Raw genomic sequence first — 17,321 nt, 5'->3', positions numbered from 1 at the left:
ATCTATTGGTCAACGTCGATAAAGCGCTGATTGTTGGAGATTTTAACATTCATGTAGACGATACAAATGATACGTTAGGGGCTGCGTTTACAGATTTACTAAACTCCTTTGGGGTCAAACAAAACGTCACTGGACCCACTCACCGTTTTAATCATACACTAGATTTAATTATATCACATGGAATCAATCCAACCGATATAGAAATTCTACCGCAAAGTGATGATGTCACTGATCACTACCTTGTAACTTGCGTACTGCATACTGATGATATTTGTCAAATTGTGCCGCGATATCGACTAGGCAGAACAATTCTCCCGACAACTATAGATAAATTCACAAATAAACTGCCTGATCTGTCTCAGCTGCTCATCATACCTAAACACGCAAATGATCTCGAGAAAATGACTAGCAGCATGTGTACCATTTTCACTAGTACATTAGATACTGTTGCACCGATGAGATTTAAAAAGGTTAAAGAGAAAAATACTGTACCATGGTACAACAGTACTACTCATGCTATCAAAAGAGAAACTCGTAATCTAGAACGCAAATGGAGACAAACTGTTTAGAGTGACATCACCAGAACAAAACATTTCATTACAGTTTAGTAGTGATGACTTTATGAATTGCTTTACTGAGAAAATCGAAAGTATCAGAAATACAATTGTAAATGTACAACCTTTGACAGAGTTTTATGATTCAGCCTCAATTATCGCCCCTCAAGAACAGTTGCAGTGCTTTACAACTATAGGACAGGAAGAGCTAAATAAACTTATCACTGCGTCTAAACCAACAACATGTTTATTAGATCCAATACCCACTAAACTACTGAAAGAATTGTTACCTGTAGCAGAAGAGCCTCTTCTCAATATTATCAACTCGTCTTTATCTCTAGGTCACGTCCCAAGACCGTTCAAGCTAGCAGTTATTAAGCCTCTCATTAAGAAACCACAATTAGATCCAAATGTATTAGCAAATTACAGACCCATTTCAAATCTTCCATTTATGTCTAAAATACTAGAAAAAGTGGTGTCTGCCCAATTTTGCTCCTTCTTGCAAAAAAACGCTATCTATAAAAAATTTCAGTCAGGATTCAGATCAAAACAATGGGGATATATCTGATGGGATGTTAGAAGATATTTAAGAATAGTATTGTTTTATATTGTATTAGGAGGCCTTAATTCTATTTTATTTATTTATTTATTTTTTTTTATTTTTTGGGGGGGGGGGTGTCTTGTGTATGTATTTGTGTGTGTAAATATGTGTATATATTGTTTTCCTTTATGTTGATTAATTGTATGTGAATATGTGAGTTTATGTCAAAGTTTGTGTTGTTATAACATGTTGTCTTTGTTTTGTAATCTAAGAAAAGCAATAAAAATATTTTAAAAAAATAAAAATAAATAAATAACCTGTTTATATTTTACCTACCTGTCTGCCCTCTTCTGTTGTGTGACAGACATATTAGACATAATAAGAAAATATTTCAAAATGGATGAAATTAAACTAAAGCAAAGTCATAATGCATTTAGAAAATAACCAAACATGTCTGTTGTGACTTTGTGCTCAGTGTCTGAATTCAGTCACTGTTGCTGCAGTTTGAATCAGTGACTGTTGCTCAATAGTTTCCCCACTCTAATCAAACAAGTAAAAAAAAAAGCAAGGTTGACTAAAAGAAGCTACAACTCATGTGAGGCCTGAGACTCTTCAAAATCTACTGAATAGAAAGAAAGCGCGCTTCTCACATCCTGTATCCATGAGTCATGACCTGGAACTGCTTTGGTTTATCATAATGACACAGCAGATCTTAGCCATGTGTAATCAAAGTAAATCAATAATGAAACAATCAATCCATAACAATAAAAGTGTCTTGAAAATTATCACAATGCACAGGATGAAGTCAAATATAGTGGCTTAATTTTTCTTTTCATTTTAGAGTATAATAATACCTGTTTACATGACATTCACTCTACTAGTGATAGAGAACACTACAGTAAAGAGATGGTTACACTATTATTCACCCAAACTACAGTTATACTCATATGTTCACATACCCCTTGTGTATATGCATTCAGTGGGTGTAAACTTTTTAAATTGGATAGTCTGAGTACTTATTTTCTCTTCAGGAAAACATGTAAATATCTCATGTAGTTTCTAAAAGGTAGAATAAAAACAAAATAAAGCCCTATTTAGATGGGATCATTATTATTATTATAATTTTCTTTCTTAGTCTTACTTTTTTAAATGTTCTTCCTATTCGTGTCATTTATGTATGTATGTATGTATGTACTCAGAGCTCATGAAAAACCAAAACAAATTCCTTGTGTTTGTGCAGGGATTCTGATTCTTTTGACTATTTTCCTCAATGATGTTTGAGTTACAATTCTTATCTTGAGGTCTGTGATTTCATGTACCGTTTCAAACAGGACTAACATCTCTGTGTTTATTACAGAGGTGGGAGTGTGCGTTTTCTAAATGTGGGTGTTACAGAAGTTTAAATTTATTATCAAAAACCCAGATGAAGTCAGCAAAAATAGGACAAATAATCATTTAGGTGTAGTGCTGTTTAAAAAAAAAAAATTGTGATAATGGTGGGTGGTCTTTAAATGTTGTAATACCAGTACTTAATTTGAATATCAACATTTGATTGGTCAAATGTAAATCATGTGGGTGTGGTACTATTCAAGTGCTGGAATGTCTATAATTTTCTGTTCTGATCTCAACAAGTCTGAGCAAACTACTGAGTGGGTTCCAGTCAGAGGTTGGATTTTTATGATGTCATCATGTAGACTTTTTACAAAGTATTTTACAGTACTTTAAAACTACAAAAATAAAGCCAATTTCTTCAACCCTATCAAAAACAAATTACAAAATACTATTTTATATTTGAAATACATGTATCAAAAATACTGCCCATCCCTGACTATAGGCAGAGATGGGGGAAAAAATGGAAAAAACATGTCAACCTAACAAAAGAGAAAGGGTATAATCAGTGGAGTAAAGAAAGAATGAAAGGGCTTCAATGAGTACAGGGGAAGAGTTGAGGCAGGACAAGAACCTATACTTTGTTTTTTGCCCAGGGCATGGAATGTTTCAAAATCCACCATTGAAAAAGAGTGAAAGGAGCGGTTGAGTGACAAAAATGGTTTTCTGCCTGAGGCATGACTACATCCAGAGTCATCTGAAAAAGAACTGGCAAAAATGTTAAAGCTTCTTTCGTAGAGATGTGCGAAATATAGCTTTTGAATATGCAAAAACTAATGGAATTAAAGGGTTTTCTGAAACAAACAAGAAAAGGAACCCAGAGCTGAACATGAAACATCATCAACACAATCCGCTAGTGCTTCTGTATTTATAAAGATATTCTTTTTCGTTTTGAAAAAAATCTTTATTTAAAAAAAAATAAATAAAAAAATTGGGGAAGGATTCCCATTTTACCAATTGCACTGTCCCAATTTACCCCGAAAAGGGCTGTAGAATAAAAATAGGTTATATCACTTTCTGTATATTTAAAAAAAAAAAAAAAAACACCCATACAAGAGACCTTGAGCATTTGTTTAAAATATTAATAATACAGGGTTAGCAAAAAAGTGCTTCATCCATCATCCATCATTGACTTTGTCAACTTCACGAGTTTGGCTGGATTTATTTGTTTTATACATGTTGTTTTTTTTATTAAAATGAAAGCTTGCCAAAGATTGGTATGAAAACGGTGGCTCAGGTAGGTCAAAAACACACGAGGAGAAGCGTTAGGTTAAAGGATTAGTTCACTTTCAAATAAAATTTTCCTGATAATTTACTCACCCCCATGTCATCCAAGATATCTATGTCCTTCTTTCTTCAGTCAAAAAGAAATTAAGGTTTTTGATGAAAACATTCCAGGATTATTCTCCTTACAGTGGACTTCAATGGACTTCACTGTTGAAGGTCAAAATTACAGTTTCAGTGCAGCTTCAAAGGGCTTTAAATGATACCAGATGAAGAAAAAGGGTCTTATCTAGAGGAACGATAAGATATGTAAATGTATATGCTTTATATAAACAAATGATCACCTTCCAAGTGCTTCTGCCAAAACCGTACTTTCGTATTCTTCAAAAAAAGCTTACGTTGTATGTCCTACGCCTTCCCTGTTCTACTTACGGAAAAAATGGAACTGGCGCTGCGTTCGTTCTGTAAGTAGAATAGGGAAGGTGTAGGACATGCAGCGTAAACTTTCTGAAGAATACAAAAGTGTGGTTTTGGCGGAAGTACTTGGAAGGCGATCATCAGTTTATATAAAGCATATACATTTACATTTTTTTTTAAATGACTGATGGTTTCTCTAGATAAGACCCTTATTCCTCGTCTGGTATCGTTTAAAGCCCTTTGAAGCTGCACTGAAACTGTCATTTTGACCTTCAACCGTTTGGAGGCCATTGAAGTCCACTATAAGGAGAATAATCCTGGAATGTTTTCATCAAAAACTTTAATTTCTTTTCGACTGAAGAAAGAAAGACATGAACATCTTGGATGACATGGGGGTGAGTAAATTATCAGGAAAATTTTATTTGAATGTGAACTAATCCTTTAATACAACATCAGCAATCACAGACATTCACATTCGGAGGGGAATTAATTTCTCAAAGGACCATTGAGCCAAAAAACAGTAGGACATTTGTGCTGGAATTTTCACAGAAGTTGTGTTGCGGTCTGGAGCATCATTGAATGTTTTCACCTTTTTAAAATAGTTGTGTATGAAAGTCCTGTTAGAAAGGGTTCAAAAATGCAGAAGATGCTGAAAAACCAAAGAATGTGTAGGATCTGGTGTATTTATTTTTTTTTTAAGAACAGTCAGCTGTTCAGGACAAACAAGAGACTCATGAACAACTATGACAAACAAAGCTAGTAGTTGATCACTTAGGGTGTACTCACACTTGACTTTTGCCATCATAATGATGACAGTAGCACACACAAAAGTAGTAGCTGTTCCATGCTCCGGCAAGGTTAGCGCTCACACTGCATGCGTACAGCACCTGAGCCCTACTGAACCGTGCTCTGGCCCACCTCCGGGCCAGGGACGGCTAAACAAACCATGCCGGGGCAAGGTACGGAGCGATCACACTAGTCAAACGAACTGGGCTTTGAGAGTCAAACACGCTCGGGCACGGTTCAGAGCACCTATTGTGAATACACCCTTAAAAACACCCTGTGGTGAAAATCAAGTTTTTAAAGTTGTTTATATGTCTAAAGGCCAACTCACACTGCACAGACAAACGTCAACTAACACGCCTGTTGGGTTTTGTTGGATCAGAGTGTTACTCCTGACGGCGTCTGTTGGCATTGGTCTGGGTTTTTTTCACCCAAGTGAACATGTTCAATCAGTGTTTGTTGATGTCTGTTCGGGCAGTGTGAACATGACAGTTATTTTAAATAAAATTATAAATACAACAAACAACTTGTATTTGGACTCAAAATGTGGACTCTAAGTAAACATCTGTTATGTAAAACAGCTTATTCAGGACAGACTATTTACTACATAAAAATAGCATGCAATTTTTATGATCCCTTTTATTTTGTTAAAGGTGCCCTAGAACTTTTTTATAAAAGATGTAATATAAGTCTAAGGTGTCCCCTGAATGTGTCTGTGAGGTTTCAGCTCAAAATACCCCATAGATTTTTTTTTAATTAATTTTTTTAACTGCCTATTTTGGGGCATAATTAGAAATGAGCTGATTCAGGGTGTGTGGCCCTTTAAATCTGGTGCTCCACGCCCCAAGAGCTCGCGCTTGCCTTAAACAACATAAAAAAAAGTTCAAACAGCTAATATAACCCTCAAAATGGATCTTTACAAAGTGTTCATCATGCAGCATGTCTAATCGCGTAAGTACAGTGTTTATTTTGATGTTTACATTGATTCTGAATGAGTTTGAGGCTATGCTCTGTGGCTAACGGCTAATGCTACACTGTTGGAGAGATTTATAAAGAATGAAGTTGTGTTTATGAATTATACAGACTGCAAGTGTTTAAAAATGAAAATAGCGACGGCTCTTGTCTCCGTGAATACAGTAAGAAACGATGGTAACTTTAACCACATTTAACAGTACATTAGCAACATGCTAACGAAACATTTAGAAAGACAATTTACAAATATCACTAAAAATATCATGTTATCATGGATCATGTCAGTTATTATTGCTCCATCTGCCATTTTTTGCTATTGTCCTTGCTTGCTTACCTAGTCTGATGATTCAGCTCTGCACAGATCCAGACGTTAACTGGCTGCCCTTGTCTAATGCCTTTCATAATGTTGGGAACATGGGCTGGCATATGCAAATATTGGGGGCGTACAGCTCGACTGTTACATAACAGTCTGTGTTATGTTGAGATTCGCCTGTTCTTCGGAGGTCTTTTAAACAAATGAGATTTATATAAGAAGGAGGAAACAATGGAGTTTGAGACTCACTGTATGTCATTTCCATGTACTGAACTATTGTTATTTAACTATGCCGAGGTAAATTCAATTTTTGAATCTAGGGCACCTTTAATATTATTTATTAACATCTTGCATAAAAAAAAATGTCACATACCGTGTGTTCTCTCCATGGCAGAGATTTGAAAGTGAACCATTAGGCCTTCTGATAGAGGATCTGTCTTGGACATTTCACAGTTCTTTAAGACGAGGGTAAAGAATCCAGTCTCCACCAATGGCTGGGTTTCATTCAGTGGTTTTAACAAAGATTTCTTGCCCACCCAATAGTAGCTCAGTTTTGGGATGTTTTCAGGTTGGAGGCATGTTGGAACAGTGTAGCTTATAATGCGCACATCTGTGTAGTATGCATGGGACATGTTGAAACGCCACGTTGTCCCTGCATTTTCAGGAAAAGGGTTTAGGGTAAAGAAATCCTGGGTTGAACTCATCTCTGGGAGAACAACTTCAAAAACAGCCACCGCTGTAAAACAGTGAAAGTTCAACAATTCACATATGACTATTTTTTTTTAAGACAATTTGTGCTTATATATGTAAGCCTTACCATTGCTACTTACCACCAATGGCACGTCCCAGTAATACATCAATATCTTTCATGTCCAGAGGTTGACCTCCAGACACTTCCAAAGACAGTTTTCCAACATTACGCACTTGGATTTCTGTAATGGCTCCATTCTGACAAAAACTCCCAACACTGACATTCTCCGATGAGATCGTGTAAACGTGTTTGTCTGGGCAGCTGTCTGTAGGCTGAATCTGCCGTAAACCAGTACTGAATTTAAAATAGGTTGTCCTTTCAGCCGGAGGATTCAGATTCCAGGTGAAGGTCCGACTGAACTTTTGAAAGACATGGTGTTCTTTGGGTTCAATGTTTGATTTTGCTGTTGAACAAATGTGTTATGTCAGAGAAAGACCCAGTAGATTTATTAAGTTAACAACAAGCACAGAGTGTTAATTTAACTCTCTGGTGCCCCTCATTTAGGGGTCACACTCATACTCCCCCTGGTCAAAAGTTCACCAAATCAGACTAAATCGTTCTAAATGATGTTTGGGAGGAACACATTCAAATGATCTAATCATCAGATCACTGTCAGCAATCAGAAATCAACATGTCTACCCAATCAGCATGAGTGGAGGCCTATATATATGAGCAGGGGCTCATTGCGTTCATTACTAAAAAAGTAGACTACCGTTGGATTTACTTTCCAAATTGACACTGGACAGTAGTGAAAATGTGAAAATTGTAGCATTTTATTTGAAGTGTAAGATAAAAACTCCCATATCATGGAGAGACATGATATAAAATCTTCAGTATAAATATAGTTATTAAGAATAGGCCTATCTATCTACCAGTGGCGTGCAGTGGTGTTCTGAAATGTGGAGGCACATTTTATATTTATTTGTGAATCAATGTAAATTCATATGCATTACTCTTAAGGTTGACACATCTTCCTTGTTAAATGAACATTACTTTACATTACATCAAAAAAGAAAAAAAGAAACCAAATACAATTCTATTTTGTATTTTTACATTAACAATGCATTGTAATAAATGTTCTATTTATAAAAACCAAGTCAATCTCATCAAGTTAGTGTTTTAAGCATTTCTACATTCATTCCAAAATAATAACTCAAAGCAATAATAATGTAAACAATATATTTTATTTGTGTATTGATGTTTTTCTTTTTAATTGTCAACTTAGGCTATTTTGGATCATCAGTCATGCTCCGTAAACACCGTCTGTCACAGACACGAAGATGTATTTTTAACTTCACCAAGCTGATTGCACTAAAATAAAAACCTGCAGTCATCATGATTTCAGTCCATTTCAAGTTTAATTTTGACGTGACATAAAGCGGTGATATCTGGGTGATCTGTTTACTTACTTTTCAATTAGTCTTCCCATTGACGCCATCATTTCTTCATTCAAACTGACGCGTGCACATCAACAAGGTGGGATTTATCACACAAACCAATCATATCCAATCATAACCAATTACATCCAATCATAGCGCGATGGAGACATTGCCTCCTCTCACGTGACTTTCCCCCATTTATTCTCAATTACCCCCCACAAAACCCACCGCATGCCGGGGGTCTAATGGTTTTCTATGAGAGCAAAGGGAGACATGACTCCTGCTGTAACTTTACCTGCGGGTGTCGCTGTTGGGCAGTGTTCCTTAAGAAATTAGAGTGACTTGCGCTCTTTTTAATGTCAAAATTTGTAATATTTTTTGAGGATATATGAGGAATATTTTATTTCCCTTGCCTCCTCAGAGGAAACGCCCCTGCTATCTACATATCTACAGTGCTGGTCAGAATTATCTGAACCACTTCTTTAGGACACGTGTGACATACTGAGAACCGATGAGCTGGAGATACTGAGCATGTGTGTCTTTTTTTCAGGTCAGGAGGACGAAATGTTTCTTAAGTATTTAGAAACATCAGAAGTATAACGAAATAAATCATATTGGAAATATGTTTATGTCTTATCACTGTATTTTTTTAAAGATTGGAAAAGCAATAAATGGTTTGTAAAACTGTCAAACTAAACAGTTATTTGTTTTATTCAATATTGCAGTATATTTTCAGGATCAGCTTGTTTAATTTCTAAATAAGTTGATATAAAGCTAAAAAAAAAAGGGGGGGCAAAGTAAATGTATTAAAAAAATAATTTAAAAAATCATACTGGAAACAGTTTTTTCTGTTTCCACTTTTGCACATCAGTGCCTGTATTAGGGTGCTTTATTTGCAAAACGTAATGTTATAAACCCAAGATGGTGATGATGATGATTATTTAACTTAAGTTATAATTACAAATAACTTTATTTGAATATGTCTGAGTGTATTTTCATCTACTGGGATGATAGAACTGACATAATTACGTGAGGACGTAAAGAACTGGTGAACCGTTTTTTTTTTTTTTTTTTCTACCTGTTCATTGAATTGAACTGTCAGAAAGAACCATTTTGCGGAAAAGAACCGGACTTCCCATCGTTACCTCAAATTAATTTTTTCCCCAGTTAAATCAATGCAATATATTTTGTTTCAATAATACTTTTTATTTGATATTTACTATTTTGAGGTAATCTTATGATGGTACTAAGTAGAGATCATCTTGTATATTGAATTATATTCTGCATTTTTTAATTTTTAAAAAAAAAAATTCTGTTTGGCTTATGTGTATTTTGACGTTGCTGAGAATGCCAGGACCTGAGAGGCCATTAACACAAGACCGTTTTCAACTAAAAATTTGGCCATTAATTTACATAACAGCATTTTGGTGGCCCGGTTTCAAAGTGCACATTTTTGAAAACGATACTATTATCTTCCATTAGTGATGGCCAGATCGAGGCTTTGTGAAACACTGAAGCAGTGAAGCAAATGTGCTGTAATGTGTGAAGGCTTCTAAAAAATCTGACACCCGTCTTCACGGTGAACCCTATGGTCAGAACAGTGTAAAGGCAACCAAACTCAGGCCAAACATGCATAAAAACACCTTTTACAAATGTATTGCAAAAGTTTTATTGAAAGTAAAATCTATCAAATGCAATTAATCATCTAATAAGAATAAATATAGAGTGTCTGTATAATATGTGTTCTTTTATCAATTTTCAGGGCTTGTTTTTCTTTGTTCTATGGCTCAAGCTAAACAGGAAAAATAATAGATTCATTATTAATTATTCTTTTATTAATGTTAATTATTCTAATGTCTAATTAAAACATCTACAAATGTATAAAACTGATCAGAGATCAGGTAAAACCATAGGGTAAAGCCCATAGACACTTACGGTGCATTCCAAACGGGATATATCGCCCTCTGAAGGGCCCTTCGGAGTGAAAACAATCATGGCCTCCATATTGAAGGGTCGTTCCAAACCGAAGTGCTCAAAACTAGCCACTTCAAAGGGCCCTTCGGAATGAAGGATTTCGAAGTTTACAACTGATGGACACTTCGGGACCCCATGATCCTTTGCACAGGGAAGTTGTTTGTTTGACACAGAATAGGTACAGGAGGTTAGAAGTTCGATTTTACCTATAAATGTATATATAGTATTTTTTAGGGGTGCAACGGTTCTCGGTAAAAAATCGAACCGTACGGTTCTCCACTTACGGTTCGGTACGCACTTGCACCGCGGTCCATCTCGAATGACGACGCATCTATTGGTTAATATGGTTTGTTTAAAATAGCAACGTGGAAAACAGACAGACAGAGTTCAGATAATGTATGTTTCAGTCGATGGATGCGCAAAACGTTACAACAAGGATAATCAAAAAGCGTGGACAAAACAGTCACTCTTTGTAAACTGTTAACTGCGAGTGCCGTATGCTCTGATGTCCAGTCATTTACGCCGTCATCACCCGGGTGTTGATAGCGCGCGAGTGCAGGTGAGACCTGAACAGCACACGTTGCCATCTGTGTTTAAACTAAACTCATTTAAGCCTTGCTGATTTAAACCTTCAAGAACAAGACGCGAAAGAGAACTCGCGCGCGCTGTGAGAAGATTTGTGTGCGCTAATCCGAAGCGCGCACACGCTTATTTCAGTCAGCGCGCAAATACTGAGTTCTCTTTCAAGTCTTGCGCTTCAGCGGACAAATTCATACAAAAGCTATGTCAACATGCCTTGGCGAGTATCCTAGCAAACATAGTCGGTTATGTCTTAAGTGAACGTATATTAGTCGAGAAAGACAGTGCATGTGTAACAGTACTGGATCGTGCATGTCTTAAAGTGAAAAAACTATTCCTGCTGCCTGTTTTTAATGTTAAATCAAACAACAAATAACAAAAAAATTACTCACTGCTCTTGACTGAATAGTTTTTGTAACTTCAATAATGATTAATCTTTATTTATTTTATACAGTAAAGATAATATGCAGTGATATTTTATATTTGATTACTTTATCCATTTTCTGTACGTGAAAACTTCTGTTAGATACCTGAAAAACCTGAAAAGCACTGTTTATTTTATTTGAATATTTGCTTTATTGTACTTATTTGTGATGTTGCTTGTAGTTTGATTGTTTGTTCTTATTTTCTTTATTTTTATTTGACAGTAGTCCTATTTTCCCTAAACATAGCACATACCGAACCGTACCGAAACCGTGACCCTAAAACCGTGATACGAACCGAACCGTGAGCAATTTGAACCGTTGCACCCCTAGTATTTTTCTATACTGCAATATTTATACGAGTTAAATTTAGTGCATTATTATGGTCAAAATACTTCAACAAAAATACTTTACAACTCCCTTTATCAGTCCATTCAAATGTTTCAAATACATAGACACAATATACATTTATAATATACATTATATTTAAGTAAAAGACTGGAAGTAGCTTATAATGTTATTACAGTAAATGAATGCGTATTAATACAAAGAGTAAACCAGGGAAAAAAGACGAAGGCACCTCCTTGACTGTCTCGTTAAGATGACGCTGAATGCCTTCCAAAAAAATAGCTTTTTTGACCCCTACACCCTTCATCCCTTCGAAGCTCTCACTCCGGAGGGTAAACCCTTTGAAGGGATTAGGGCATAGGGATGAGCCCTTCTGAATGGAACACAGGGTTAGTTCTCAGTGAATCTGCATGATTCATGGGTTCACGTTATCATCGCCCTCTACCGGTGAACCACTGAAATGTTGAACTGTTTCAAAACGTTTCGAAACAGGGATGACGTAACGAAGCCTCGTTTACTGAAATCACGTGACTTTGGCAGTTTGATACACGCTCTGAACCACTGATTCGAAACAAAAGATTCGTAAAGCTTCGGAGCTTCATGAAGCAGTGTTTTGAAATTGGCCATCACTATCTTCCATGTAAACTACAAATATGCAAATGTGTGAAAACGGTGACATCATGCACATGCCTATTAGGCATATGTCAACACCGGTAAGATCAGGGGCCCGTTTCAGAAAGGAGGTTAAGTGAAAACTCTGAGTATGTTAACCCTGAAATGAGGGAAACGCTGGGTTTTCCGTTTCAGAATGAGAGGTATGTCAAACCCGAGAAAGCAGGGTAAGTCAAGCCCGTTTCTGAAAGAGAGGTAACTTATACTCAGAGTCAGTTACCATGGTAACTTACTCTGTGAACCTAACCTGGTCAGGAGCAGGTTTTCTTTGGTAAACCCAGAGTTTCTTTCGGTCTCCTCCCTCTTTTTAAAGTGCAAGTGATGTTTAAATAGTTCATTCATTCGTTCACGCTCTAAAAATGTATGTATAGTATTTTTCATCCCATTTCAAGTCCCATCCCATCCCATATCTAAAAATTCTTAAATCAAGATGGAATTTGCATATAAGAAAATGATATAAGATATTTAGTCTAAATTAAGTGCATTTTACTTAAGTAAAATGATAAATATCTACCAGTGTGGTAATAAAAATAATCTTAATGCAAACGGAAAACAAGATTATTCAGAGTGTCTATTACCAAGTGCAAATTTACAGTAGCTCCACCCACCAATGTCACACAAGGTTAAAAAAACAGTATATCTGAATAATGACTGCAGTGGTGTAGGCAGTAGCGTGTTGGGTGCGGAAAATTACTTTGTGATGCGATTGACCGGGTTCGAATCCACCTTCTGCCGAGTTCTTTATTTTCCCTTTTCCCATCACATCAGAAAGGCATTTATTTTCAATAAAAATGAAGAAAATGTTCTAAAAGTGGAAGTAAATTGCCTAACGAGTGTTTAATAATGATAAAATCATTTACACTCTTATTATTGCATCCTGTTAATTTACAATACTGTGGTGCAAATAGTATGTATCTGCCAGTATAAAATATAAATAGCATCTAATTACTATTTACACTTATTGCAAAGAACTGCTACTTTTAGCCTACATGGTAAATAGAAAATTATTTGCACAATGATAAAAAAATGCACTTAAATTATTATTTTTTTCTTCTTTTTTTGCATGTGGGATACCATGAAAATGAATATTAGTTCAATAACTTACCATTCTGCCAGCTTTCACCTTTGATATTATAACAGTGATAAGAATTAAACATGCATTGACACAGAAGTATGTGGACGTCATTTTGTCACGTGCTGTTGCCATGGTGAATCGTAATATCGGAGCTCCATTGATGATGGCTTTTCATAGTCGTGGTGCATGCGCTTAACTCAGAGTCAACCTACTCAGAGTCGATTGAACTAACTCGATTCAGCTGTTCTGAAACTGAAAACTCAGAGTTTCCCATTTCAGGGTAAGTCAACTCAGAGTTCAACTTTGAACTCAGAGTTGGTTGAACCTCCTTACTGAAACGGGCCCAAGAACATTCACTGCTAAATTGAAACATGCTTTTGCGGTTTGGCTGTGGGGGCAGCACTCATCGCGTGTTATAGATCAACTGACATGATTTGACAATCAAATATTTGACAATAGGCGCCGATTTATGTTTCTGCCCACACTCCATAACCGAGCGTGCACACGTAATATATGAGCCAGAGTAGATCCTTGAGGACACTATATTTGAAAGCGTGCGAGTTTTGTGGAGAGATTCGTGCTGCACATTACACTGAAGTACTCTTGCGTTAATGTAAGACACTGATGCGCACTCGACATGCGTCGTTAAAAAATGCCTTAGTAACTGCCTCAAGTGAACTATCAAAATGAAAAGAATGTTGCGTCTTAAAGCTGCAGTCTTTTTTATTGGTTTAAAATGAATGGAAAATATCTTATATTTTTCCATGGGTGCTCAGCGCCTATATAGTCTAGTTCATGATAGACTATAGTTAAAGGATTAGTTCACTTTCAAATGAAAATTAGCCCAAGCTTTACTCCACATGGCTCCGGGGGGTTAATAAAGGCCTTCTGAAGCGAAGCGATGCGTTTGTCTAAACAAATAAGTAAAATAAGTAAAATATATAGCTTCTGCCAGACCGCCTTTTGTATTATTATACGTTTTAATATTACATTTATACGTTTAAATATGGATTTTTTTTACACTAATGCATCACTTCACTTCAGAAGGCCTTTATTAACCCCCATGAGCCGTGTGGAGAACATATTTATGATGTATGGATGTGGATGGAAGCACTTTCTTCAGCTCACACTCATTGATCCCATTCACTGCCACTATAAAGCTCGGATATGTCAAGGTATTAATATTTCTTTGATTGTGCTCATCAGAAAGAAGAAAGTCATATACACCTGGGATGTCTTGAGGGTGAGTAAAGCTTGGGCTAATTTTCATTTGAAAGTGAACTAATCCTTTAACAAGTTTGTGAATATTTTGAATAAAAAAGGAAAAACTAAATAAAAGTGATACTGTATATATCTGTCATAGAGCACTGTTGTGTCTGCACAACGCGCCGCCCCCCACATTAATAATAAATGTGCACATATTAATTAAAAAAAAAACAGTAACCTAGCTTTCTTGGTAGCCTTCAGTAAATTAAGTTCTCTACGAAAATGATTCATAAAACATCAGTTGACCATATGTTTACTTTCATATTTCTATATTGATATAGATAAATAAAGTTATAGTTCACCCCAAAATTAAAATTCAGTCATCATTTATCATCATTTACTCACCCTCATGGTCCAAAGGTTTGTGTAATAAAATCTCTGCTGAATCAAGTAAAATATTTCTTTCTGAATCTACTTTTTGTAATATCTGTTTGATGCTTTACACAATAATGACTTCATATTTTCTTTTGAGGATAATTCCTCAGTCAAATTTGATGTACAATAAATTTGCGATTAATCAGATTACCACATCGTTAGATCGCCACATTAGATTACAAAATTTAATCTCTTCCCAGCCCTAATTTAAACAAATCTTTGAATATTTTTTTTTTTTGTCTTAATGACCAGCGAAATATGATTGTCTAAATGAAAAATGTAAGGAGTAAAAGGATTACTTTTATCTGACAGCTCTCCAATATCTCTGATGATCTGCACGGTGAACACATCCTCTGGCTGTGAACAGCTGAAATTCAAACTCGTATCATTTCTGAGGATCACAGAAGATTGGCACACCTGACTTATACAAACTTCACACTGTGTGTTTATGCCAGCACTTGTGTTAATGTGGATGATTGTGCCCTCTTCAACAGTAATGTTGAGCTCTGCACCACCTGAAATGATAAAAAGACAAAAAAATTTTAAGCAAACATTAAGATTTTAGGTATAACAGGGAGAAAAAACAATATATATATATATATATATATATATACAAATGTGGACAAAAATTGTTGGTACCCTTGATAAATATGATCAAAGATGACTGTAAAAATAAATCTGCATTGTTTATCCTTTTGATCTTTAATTCATAAAATTAGCAAAAATCTAACCTTTCATTAAAGGAAAAAAGTGAGGAAAAAAGTGAGGAGGAGAGTTTGAGTGGCCAAAGACTCTCCAAGGATCACAGCTGGAGTATTGCAGAGATTAGTTGAGTCTTGAGTCTCAGAAAGTCTAAAAAAACGATCAAACAGCACCTGCATCACCACAAGATGTTCAGGAGGGTTTCAAGAAAAACCCTCTGCTCTCATCCAGAAACAATCTCCAGCATATTCAGTTGTCAGACAAGACTGGAACTCCGGCTTATATGGTCAGATGAAACTAAAAAAAAAAGAGCTTTTTGGCAGCAAACCCACCAGATGGGTTTGGTGCACACATGGATAAAAAGTACCCCACGTCCATGGTTAAATATACTGCTGGATCTTTAATGTTGTGGGCCTATTTTTCTGCTGGAAGTCCTGGACATCTTGTTCAGATACATGGTATCATGGATTCTATCAAATACCAACAGATGAAAAATCAAAACCTGACCGCTTCTGCTAGAAATGTTATAATGGGCCGTGGTTGGATCTTCCATCAGGACAATGATCCAAAACAAACATCAAAACCAACACAAAAATGTGTCACTGAGCACAAAATGAAGCTTCTGCCATGACCATCCCAGTCCCCTGACCTGAACCCTAAAGAAAATGAGTGGAGTGAACTGAAGAGAAGAAGCACCAACATGGAGCTGGAATCTGAAGGATCTGGAGAGAATCTGCATGAAGGAATGGTCTCTGATCTCTCCTCAGGTGTTCTCCAAACTCATCAGGCATTATAGGTGAAGACTCAGAGCTGTTATCTTGGCAAAAGGAGGTTGCAAAAAATATTGAATAAAAGGGTGCCAATAATTGTGGCCAATGTGTTTTGGAGAAAAACATTTATTTCATAATGTGATTTTCCCCCCACTTTCAATTATTTTCCTTCAATGAAAGGTTAGATGTGATGAGCAGGGGATAGCTATGAGGCAACGGCGCGAGGCCGCTGACGTGAGTGATAATGAGCATCAGCTACGCGTTGCACCGGTCTCGAATCTCTCACGGAGGAGCCCTGGAAGCATAAAAGGGGAGCGACGACAGTGAAGGACGAGAGAGGACCAGGCCTGGACTTTATTTTATGTTTTTTTTATGTTTGTGTTCCTCACGGACAACTGCTGGCATTTTACTTTCGTTTTGTATTTGTTTATTTTATATATTAAAGTTGGGTTTAATGTTCGCCGGTTCCCACCTCCTTCTTCCCCTACATACAAACTGTGTTACATTAGATTTTTGCTAATTTTATGAATTAAAGATCAAAAGGATAAACAATGCAGATTTATTTTTACAATCACCTTTGATCATATTTATCAAGGGTACCAACAATTTTATCCACGTCTGAATATACATATATATATATATATATATATGTTAGGGGTGTCGCAATATACCGGTATTGACGATAACCGTGATATTCAAATCATGAAATATCGATATCGTGTTAATTTAGGGTGTGACGATATACCGTAATGACGATAACCACAATATTTAAAATGAATAGGATGCTTATGATATCATGACATGTAAATTCTCCA

The 17,321-nt window shown here is 36.1% G+C and overlaps 1 protein-coding gene across 1 annotated transcript in view; it reads right to left on the bottom strand.

Moving 5' to 3' along the window:
* Nucleotides 1-519: 519 nt before the first annotated feature.
* LOC125243652 (CUB domain-containing protein 1-like) overlaps nt 520-17,321 on the bottom strand; it is a 31,772-nt gene continuing 14,970 nt past the window's right edge. Inside the window, exons 2-5 of the mRNA XM_048153438.1 lie at nt 15,334-15,549; nt 7,024-7,347; nt 6,567-6,929; nt 520-539 (exon numbers count right to left, since the gene is read on the bottom strand). Coding sequence (XP_048009395.1) covers nt 520-539; nt 6,567-6,929; nt 7,024-7,347; nt 15,334-15,549 — 923 coding nt within the window. The remainder of the gene's footprint in view (nt 540-6,566; nt 6,930-7,023; nt 7,348-15,333; nt 15,550-17,321) is intronic.

The sequence above is a fragment of the Megalobrama amblycephala genome, linkage group LG13, assembly GCF_018812025.1.
Source record: "Megalobrama amblycephala isolate DHTTF-2021 linkage group LG13, ASM1881202v1, whole genome shotgun sequence".
Classification (NCBI taxonomy): Eukaryota; Metazoa; Chordata; class Actinopteri; order Cypriniformes; family Xenocyprididae; genus Megalobrama; species Megalobrama amblycephala.
Note: the sequence above shows the minus strand (reverse complement) of the source record. Positions and strands in the feature narration are given on the sequence as shown.